This window comes from Montipora capricornis, chromosome 11 (assembly GCF_036669925.1).
Source record: "Montipora capricornis isolate CH-2021 chromosome 11, ASM3666992v2, whole genome shotgun sequence".
NCBI classification, from domain to species: domain Eukaryota; kingdom Metazoa; phylum Cnidaria; class Anthozoa; order Scleractinia; family Acroporidae; genus Montipora; species Montipora capricornis.
In genome coordinates, this window is record NC_090893.1 from 26,391,173 (window position 1) to 26,401,172 (window position 10,000).

The window sequence follows — 10,000 nt, forward strand, 5'->3', positions numbered from 1 at the left end:
AGCACCTCGCAGGGGAGCTTTACTGGGTGTTTTCACAATAGCTGATCGTAAGAGACCTATGGTCAGCCATTTATTACGTCACATACGTATGTGACGTATGTGAGCCACTTCACGTATGTTCTCAGTCACATACGTGACATACGTCAAAATGTAGTAGTTCTAAAAATAGAAAGATACGGGACAGGGTTGACTCAAGGGTACAATACAGATGGAAGCTCCGGGTAATGGGTTCCTGTAATCACTTAATCGAATACGCACGTCTAAGGTAAACGGAGACCTTGCGCGTAGATTATTGACTGAGAAGCACTAGCTTCTCTGAATTTTTATTGGGCAAGCAATGCACTAACCTTTGGGCCGCTTGTGGTTTATGGAATATGCGGCCCGGCAGTTTTTTCGTTAGTTCCGAGGCCTGAAATCTTAACAAATAACACCGAGTAGTGTTTCAGAGCTCCAAGCTTTTAAAGGCTGCCGTATACGATTAACATAAATCATTGAGGAACCAATCAGAATAGGCAACCATCTGAGAGGTCCCATGTTTTATGAGTCAATAAATCAATGAGTCAATGAGTCATGAGTCATGAGTCAATGAGACTCACTGTCAATATAGCAATAATTTATTGATTAAACCTGAGCCCTCGTTTCAGTGATTAGGCCTAAGCACTCTCTGAAATGTTAGCTTTCATTTTATGGTTTGGTTAACTGCACTAACTCATTGACTCATTGACTCATTGACTCATTGACTCATGACTCATTGACTCATTGACTCATTGACTCATTGATTCATTGACTCATTGACTCATTGACTCATTGACTCATTGACTCATTGACTCATAAATAGTGTACACTCACCATCTGAATGTTTAATAACAAACGCGGTGAGCCAATGAATACGGCCCTGAGCATTTGTATGCAAATTTACCACCCAGCAACCACTTGGTCATTGTGTTTTATTTGCATTGGGGGTCGTCTTTGTCTGAATCACATCAGGCGTGACTCAGTAACGAATCGTTTCTCTATCGACTCCGTTTTGCAGATGGCTTCTGAAGTTTATGTTGTGTTAATCTCGGGTTGTTCTAGCGGGATTGGCCTGGATACCGCTTTGCATCTCGCGAAAGATCCCGAGAAACGCTTCAAGGTTTATGCCACTATGAGAAATTTGGCTAAGAAGAAAGGAAAGCTCGAGGAACATGGAAAGGAATATCTTGGAAAAACTTTGGTCATCGAAGAAATGGATGTATCCAGTGACGAATCGGTCAAGAACGTTGTCGAAAAAATCATCGAAATCGAAGAGCGAATTGACGTACTGTGTGAGTATTAATTTAGCTCATTTGGTGCAAATGGAATCCATTGTTTGTTGTTGTGGTTTTTTGTATGATTTCTACCCTAATTCATACTTCAGTCAGTGTTTGTACACGCCAATTTCAGCGGATGGAGCTTTCCCGGTGCTACTTCGCTCTGGGTAAGCGGACGTTTGTTTGGCATTTGCCCCGCCATGTAAAATTCGGAAACATTATCCCAGTCCCATTATCCTCTCCTGCTGTCATTTAATATCAATGGAACAAGTGATCAAATACGTGACGACACATTTTGCGAACATCTCGCAAGAGCAAATATCGGTGGTAACCGGAGCATAACAACAAAATTTGTTCATTTTAACTCAAATAAAGATAATTAACATAATAAACAATTAAAGTAAAAGAAGTATAACATCTACTAGATGGAGTGAGTTGGGTCATCCAAATATAATAGCAGTGGCTAACCCAGTGGATGATCTCACTAAAATACGGTATAACATTAACATCACTGATGAATTCTATGTTTAGATAAAAAGTATTTCTTCATACACTAGCCTTAATAATGAAAGAATACGACCGTTAAGCATGTAGTTATTGAGCTGAGAAGTACGAGAACTGATAGAATTTATTTTTTAGTAAAAACTGAGCAAAGAATTCCATAGGCGAGAAACGGCAGTCATCTTTAAGGAGCGTAACCATATTACTGCGCCTTTCAGTAACATGCGGACTCTAAAATTCAAATCTCAATCCACAAATGCGTTTTTCGCTACCGTCAATCAAATGTTCGGCGGTTCCTCCCAGCTTCCCACTGTGTTGACTGAACTGGGATCAACGATGTGATTTGATTACTGCGCGCTCGACAGTAGTCGGAAGCTTGGGGTAGCCACCGAACATTTGATTGCAATATCGAAAAACGCATATGTGGGTTGACCTTTGAATTTAAGACATCAACAACAACATCAGCAACAACAAATAGGATCGCGGAACCAAGTGAACTACATCTAAGGCTTAATGAACTTTTGTACCGATACGGCGGCTATTTGGAATACCATTGTTTCAAATAGCTATCATGGAATTCTCAGGGGGCAAATGCATACTAATTTGCCCCCTGATCATCCCATAATATCTATGTGAAACAATGGGATTCAAAATGGCCGCCGTATTGGTAAAAAAGGTCCATTTATTTGAACAAAGTGCTTTTCACGTTACGATCGCCGCCATGTTTGTGGACGAAAACAAAAGATCATTAGCTCTTTTTGTTCGTCCACTGCAGCATTGTTATCTCAAGAGATTGATTGCAAACCTCCCATTGAAGCCTAAACTGAAAGAATTGTTGGCTATCAATTAAACAACTTTAAACATTTCTTGTGTTGTTGTTTAATGGGCGAAGTTTTCTTCGTTTAGACTGCCGCATTAAACATGTTTAGCGCGCTTTTATTGATATGGTCAATAGCATTCAGTTCAATATTGACAAGAAGCTTTTTTCCTGCGGTATATTTATAGACTTAAAGAAAGCGTTTACACAGTCAATCACTCGATCTTACTGCAGAAACTTGAACATTACGGAATCAGAGGAGTCCTTAACAACTGGTTTTCCACTGTTTTTCCTTGTGCTTGCGCTTGCTTATGCTTGCGTTGTATGAAAACGGGGCGTAACGCAAGCACAATTCAGGCTGTGATGTTCCTCCAATGAAAAAGACCCATTCCAGATTCTAGTCACATTGCCGCGTGGTAAGGCCGGATAGAGCCAGGAGTGGGAGCCTCCATGAGTGGGAGCCTCCATGTGCACCATATCCTTGAGTCAACCTTTGCGCGTATCTTTCTATTTTTAGAAGAAACCCTTCAGCAGTAAACTTACATTCACGTCAATTTACACAATTTGTATCCATTGTTTTTTCTATTTTTGGCTTCGTTAGACAATGACTTTAATTTATTCTGATTGGCCATTTTAAACAGTGCGTGCAGTGCTGTAGCACTCGTGTCGTTCTAAAAATAGAAAGATACGTGCAAAGGTCGACTCATAGGGCTTGAATGGGAGAGGCAAGCTCCTACTCATGGGCTCCTGGTGAATCTTCGTGTGCTTGTGCTTAAGTTCGTTTTCACTTGACACGAATCTCATGTGCTTGCGTTTATCAGGCTTGTGCTTGTGCTTGGGTCGCTTGTTAAAACCAGGCTTAACTCTCTACTCGTTTCTGCCCATGCAATTCGCCGGACTCTTTCTCCAGCTGGAAGCTAACATTGGAAAAAAATAACATCAAATATGTGGTAACGACTTTCCGCAAATGTTTTACCTTTTCAATAACTCTTCATTCAACAGTTAACAACGCTGGATATGGCATTTTCGGAGTTTTAGAGACTATACCAGTGGAGAAGGCCAAACAACTGTTTGACGTGAATTTTTTTGGAGTTCTTCGCGCCATTCAAGCCGTTCTTCCTTACATGAAAAAAAAGAGAAGCGGTTTGATCCTCAACAACAGCAGCGTCTTTGGTCTTGTGGGAGCGCCTTTCTACGAGGTGTACAGTGCGTCAAAGTTTGCTTTAGAGGGTTTGATAGAATCATTGGCTCCAACTTTGCTCTACTTTGATATCAGGTTAAGTGCTTTGAGTAAGTTAAAACAAATACAACAATAAGGGATAAGCTCGAAAGACCGTTTTCGTCATTTTTCTAATTACCCTAAGATCTAGCATGAGCACTTGACGTTGATGCTCCTCCAAACTAGGGATTAGCTATCTTAAAATCTACATCGGCGACGACGACGAGAGCGTCGTCAAACAATTTAGCATTACGTTATCTCGAGTCTTTCGCGATATTTGTCTTCGACACTACAATAGACCATTTTCGAATTCTCGCGGCTGGACTAGATCTAGCATGAAATGGAGGCTAATGCGGAGAAATTTTTCAAATGCTAATTAATTTACCCGCATTAGCCTCCATTTCATGCTAGATCCAGTCCAACCGTTAGAATACGAAACTGGCCTATTGAAAGTGGGCGTAGTATCCTAAAACATATGGAAACATTAGAACCCACAAATGACCAGCTCCCAATGTCAGTGGCTTCATTGCTCGGTTGGTTAGAGCGTCGCACCGGAATCGCGAGGTCACGGGTTCAAACCCCGTTGAAGTCCTGAATTTTTCAGGCTTCTCTACGCAATTGAACTAATTGCTTTGATAACTGCGAGGATCATAGCTTCACTTGTTTTAATATCTGCAGTTCATAGATGATCCATTTCATATATCATTTCATCATTTACGTTTCTATTATTATTGTTTCCAGGCGTTGCCGTCGACGAAGCCGTCGTTTTTTCTAAAATTCCCAACAATTCGAAGTGTGGACGTCACTGGCCAATTGCCTGCCACAATAGGTGGTTTGCATCAGACGTCACGGCGGCCATGTTGGTGTACAGAACAATGCGGTAAGATGTCTTTTGGGAATTTGACTCTATTATCATGCAAAACTTGTGAGACCATTTCCTATTGTTTTGTACACCAACATGGCCGTCTCATCACGTGGATGTAACCCAAGAATAGAGACAGATAAAAATGCTGCAATATACAATTGCTGGTGGACGAACAAAAGGAGCTAATGATGAGAGATCTTTTGTTTTGGTCCACCAAAATGGCGGCGATGACGTCACATGAAAACCTTCAATTAGTCGCTTCTCCGTTAGGGACCAAATGGTAATGTAAAATGCTCTACCGTTGCTCTCTAGGTGTGCATTAATCGAACCAGGCCCTGTTGCGTCGTCTTTTCGAGAAAACTTAAGCACCCACATAAAGAGTTTCGACAAGGTGAAAGCGGATGAGGAGAGCTTGGAATTGATCAAAGCCTTTAAAGCGAAAGCTGGAAAGAGGGTGGCCAGCTTTGAGCAAACCGGAGACGAAATCGCCAAAATGGTGGAGGAAATCATTTTGTGCAAGAATCCTAAACTGCGCTATCCAACAAACGACAAATATAATCCCGATGAAAGGGCAGCCAAATATTCTGATCTTGCTGGTGAAGGGCTACCGAAGATGCTCAAGAAGAATTACTTCGAATAGGGAGAATGATCATGTCCAATGTAGTGATAATCAAACCTTAACTTATCGCAAGATTGAGTTAATAATTTTGTTACATTCGTCTTTATGCACTGCACCGAGAAAGAAGTCTGATTGTCATATGATTATCACTTGAAATAAATTATTGGTCTGTCTCAAAATTTTAGTCGTCATTAGTAAAGGAAAAGTAACACCTGGGGCTGGTTACTCGAAACCTATTCCGTTGGCCAAGAGATATCAAAACCTATAGGTTTCCGCTAACCATGCTTCGAGCATCATGATCTTTTCTCTAAATCAACGATCATCGTTAAATGATAATTTGCTTTGAACTTACAGTTATCGTTACTTTAGGACACTGTCCCAGGACTTGTGGTAGCAGAGAAAACACGGAAATAAAAACATCATATCCGAGGACTGGATTTGAACCCGGAGCTTCTACTTTGTAGGAACCGCTTCTTTCCGCTTCGCCACTGAAGATCAAGACCGCATTTTTTGCTGAAGAATTATTAGGCCTAAGCTAGATTAATAATTTAGGCAGATTTAACTATTGTAGGGTGATGTGATCATAGGCCTTTGATTTTAAAAACTTCGTCGTGAAGTTTGGAAACCGACCTTCTGCATAGTTTATTATTGGTTGTTGTCGAGTGATGATACAGCATTATCAAACAGTGTTTAAATATTGTCCCTGAGCAGCTAGCGGTGGTTAGGTGACAGGTTAATCACCATTCCCAGGTCTGAGTCCTGTGTCCATACAATTGGGCTGTCTTTTAAAAAATATATGACCATTTCTCATAATCCATATTAAAACTTCCTCTTTTTCTTCAGATTTTGAAAGTGCGTTTGCTTAACACCTGAATTCATCATTTTTGCAAATCCCATAATGCAGTTCATTTGGGAGGCGGGGGCGGGGGCGGGGGGGGGGGGAGGGGGGTTATTTGTATGAAAACAATGGAACAATGGATATCCAGTTCACTGATCACTGAAGCATGATACAGTCCCAAGAATAAATACCTTGTATTGTTTTTATGTCAAAGAACCCCCAAAACGTATTGCATTATGGGATTGAGAATATAGTCTATGGCAAAATTCTGAGGTTTGATTTTTATTCAAAAGGCTGTTTACTTTAAGTGTAAGTTTGAATTTCACGGCCCGCCATTGCTCACATTCAAAACTGGACCTCAGAGGGTTTGATCTAGGGAGTGACGTCATTTACTCACTTGCTTAAGATTTCAGCGTGTAAATGCAGCTTATTATATATATGCAAAAAGCTTGAAAGCCCGAAACTCTCGTGCTGCATATTAATTCGGGTTTACCTCGGTGTAAAAACCTGTGAAACTTTTTCTTTGTTTTGTTAGCGGTTATTGTTTGATGTTTTTTTGCCCTTTTGGTTTTCTTTTTGTTACGTCATCTGTAAGTTTCACAGGTTTTTACACAGGGGGTGAGCCATTAATTCAGCCGTGTTTGCCTGCAATGCGTTCTTAAACTGGTGAGTCTTTGACGTCATTTTCTCCCCGAGCTCTCTCAAAACTTTAAAGGGAACCTCCACTAAAACAACAAAATACTCTTAAACCACAGAACAAAATGTTAACAATTAAAATTGTTCAAACTTTTTCCAATGAAAGCATTTGTATTCGAAAAACAAAAAGAATTTCAAGAAGGCTTGTTTTGGCTTTCGAATTTCCCGGGCGCCGCCATCTTGAGTAATGGTGACGTGTCGTGGTTGCCCTATTGTTCTGACACAAAGAGCGTTTGATCTGGAACAATAGGGCAACCACGACTCGTCACAATTATTCAAGATGGCGGCGCCCGGGAAATTTGAAAGCCAAAAAAGTTAAAGTAAAGTAAAGTAAATAGGAACATTCCAGTTAAATTAAACAGGTGTTTTAAATCAAGGCGTAAAACTTGGGCCACTAAGTGTTAAGTTAACTTAGTTTTGAAATTCAAAGAAAAAGAAGAACTTTATTGCTACGTACGTAGGAAAGGCAGGAAATGTATGGTGAGTAAAGGCTCAATTAATTGCTGGATAAAGTATCAAGAGAAAAGAACAATTAAAGAACTCAACTGTTATGTGAAGCAAAAGCAAGTGAATTGTACAGTGAGTTGTTCCCGCACGTTTGAAATAGAATGGAATGAGAAAAACTGAGCAAACTGTTTTTGTTAAAAACAGTAGCCTCCTTGATTCGTAGTAATTTTATTAGCTCGTAAAGATTGCGTGACGTAACCAAGCATTTCTTCTTTCAATTGTTTGCGAATGATGCACGCTCAACAAAAAAGATTGGCCAAAAATACTAAAACGACTAGCTCGTCCTTAACGTAGAGTGATATCCAAATCTATCTAGCTTTGTTTCTATGTGATAGCATCACTTTATTTTTCCGAGCAGTATTTTTGCGTGATAAGGTCTACAGATTTATTTCCCTCTAGATCAGCAAATTTTGCTTTAACCTCTTCGATGTAAAAATCTTTGTTAGGCCGATAGCGTTAAGTCCGTATTTTCCGAAAGGATTATTTGTTTGACAACTTCTGCAATTGCTGACGATGTTAATACTGCTTTCGGTTCAAATACGCTTCCCAGCCTTCCCAGCATTCCCTGCCATAGTTCGCGTGTCTTCGGGTCAGCGGTTGTTACATCAATATTCTTGGTTCTTTCCGCATTTGCTTCTCCGACAGCTGAGGCAACCGGTCCTGGTTCAAGCAGTGTACACCTGTTTACAACAAAAATGAATGAACAAATGAATGAAGGAATGAGCGAGTGAATGAATGAATGAATGAACGAACGAACGAACGAAATGGAAGAATGGATGAGTGAGTGGAGGGAAGATAGGAAAGGGACGAGGGATGAGTCAGTAAGTACGTAATTGCATGAGTCATTGAATTAATGCACGAAGGAATGTGCTAAATGAATGAGTCAGTGAGTGAATGAGAGAGTGATCGATTCAGTGAAAGAGTAAATAAATGAATGGAAAGCCTACATCCACGACCTGGCTCAACAGGTGTTTTGTAGCTCTATGGGTGGAACAGCTGAGGCGTGTTTTGGAGGTCTAAGGTTCGAATCCTACCTACGACTCTGATTTTTCAGTTGTAGGGTCGTCTGATGCCAAGCAACTACAGTATTATCTTTCTCACATTTGCATTGCAACATCTTCAACCCAAAGCTGCATTTTAACAATTGAAACAGTTTGCATAAAATAATCATTTTGCAAGGAACTTAGGAACTTAGGTTTATCAGTACCTTATACTAAACTGCCGAAGTGTAGGAACCAATGACTCCGTTAGCCCTTCCACAGCAAATTTAGATGCACAGTAGATTTCAAAGAATGGAGTGCCTATGACTCCAAAGATGCTTGAGTTATTGATAATGTGCCCGCTCTCCTTTGCTTTCATGGTTGGTAACACTGCCTGTATCACTCGCAAAGTGCCAAAGAAGTTGACCTCAAAAGTTTCCTTTGCTAAGTCCATTGAGACACAGTCAAAAACTGACATGAGAGGAACTCCAGCATTGTTGACTTTAATATCAAAGAAAATACTATCTTTCAATTCCTGGTTCACTAATAAAATTGATTATTTTAGAAACAAATCATCCCATTTAAAATGATATTATGAGATAAGGAAAAAACACAAAGAACCAAGGTGGGGCACTGGGTTATCCTTTGCCAACTATAAGCAAATAAGTTTAAAATAAGAAGAAACAACGGCACCAAGGAAGTAAACGAAGCTGTGGCTCAGTGGGCTCAGAAAATGCAAGACTGCAACACCAAGAAGTCCACTGCCTTACCCTTTGTAAGATCTAGAGAAATTCCTGGATGACAGGAATGCCCCTTCTGCTACATCGGAAATAACTAACCACGCATGTCACACTCACCATAGATCCATTTATTTCCTCTGGGCAATAAATTTCATTTACGTCCCACCGAGTTAATCGACAAGTGTTGTGAAAAAAAAAAGCCTATTGTTAATCGTCCATAACCTTGTAAAGTACTCTTCCTTGTAATACCTCTGTCCGGTTATTGCAACTCAATCACGCGCCTACATACAACGATCTTCCACCAGCCTTTTGCATGGATTGCGTGAACTATTTACAACAGGTCACATAATCTATTGTCGCGTGTTGTGACCAGGCTCCAGTTGTTCAAACGATGGATAGCGCTATCCGATGGATAAATCACTATCCAGTGGATAACTCAATTGGTTTTGCTAGTGTTTGTCAGCTGGAAAGTGATTTATCCGGTGCAAAGCGCTATCCATCGTTTGAACAACTGGGGCCAGGACATTACATACTTCCCTGCTAGCAGAGGTCTCTTTTCTTTTGCATTCGCTGGGTTGACGAGTACGGGAGAAGAGACCTCTGTCATGGGTCGAAACACGCTCTGATCTAACCGCCCGCAAGCCCCATGATAATCCAACTGCCCGCAAGCCCCATGATAATCCAACCGCCCGCAAGCCCCATGATAATCCAACCGCCCGCATGCCCCATGATATGTTCGCTGACTGTGACTTGAGCCCACTGTGTCCCACGCATTCCTTTACAGTAATTCCGCTGTTGTTAAGTGAGCCCACACAACATGAAGTATGACGTAAGGATTCGGTCGCTAAGTAACCGCCATGCATGCTCAACACAGTGAATTTCGACCCATGGCAGAGGTCTCTTGAGTCTTCTCCCGTACTCGTGAA

The 10,000-nt window shown here is 40.8% G+C and overlaps 2 protein-coding genes across 2 annotated transcripts in view; one reads left to right on the top strand and one right to left on the bottom strand.

Annotated features, from left to right (window-relative positions):
* The first annotated feature begins 970 nt into the window (after positions 1-970).
* On the top strand, positions 971-5,484 carry LOC138024963 (retinol dehydrogenase 8-like). Its single transcript, XM_068872169.1, has 3 exons — positions 971-1,307; positions 3,613-3,886; positions 5,007-5,484. Exons 1-3 carry the CDS (start codon positions 1,034-1,036, stop codon positions 5,332-5,334), a joined length of 876 nt encoding a protein of 291 aa, XP_068728270.1. The 5' UTR covers positions 971-1,033; the 3' UTR covers positions 5,335-5,484.
* A 1,786-nt stretch (positions 5,485-7,270) lies between these two features.
* Positions 7,271-10,000, bottom strand: part of LOC138024964 (retinol dehydrogenase 8-like) — a 3,623-nt gene continuing 893 nt past the window's right edge. Inside the window, exons 2-3 of the mRNA XM_068872170.1 lie at positions 8,562-8,835; positions 7,271-8,034 (exon numbers count right to left, since the gene is read on the bottom strand). Coding sequence (XP_068728271.1) covers positions 7,797-8,034; positions 8,562-8,835 — 512 coding nt within the window. The 3' untranslated portion in view covers positions 7,271-7,796. The remainder of the gene's footprint in view (positions 8,035-8,561; positions 8,836-10,000) is intronic.

Coding starts and splice junctions, on each gene's coding strand:
- LOC138024963 (XM_068872169.1), top strand. CDS start 1,034: ATGGCTTCTGAAGTTTATGTTGTGTTAATCTCGGGTTGTTCTAGCGGG. Junction 1,308..3,612: donor AGAGCGAATTGACGTACTGT/GTGAGTATTAAT, acceptor TTCATTCAACAG/TTAACAACGCTGGATATGGC. Junction 3,887..5,006: donor TTGCTCTACTTTGATATCAG/GTTAAGTGCTTT, acceptor GTTGCTCTCTAG/GTGTGCATTAATCGAACCAG.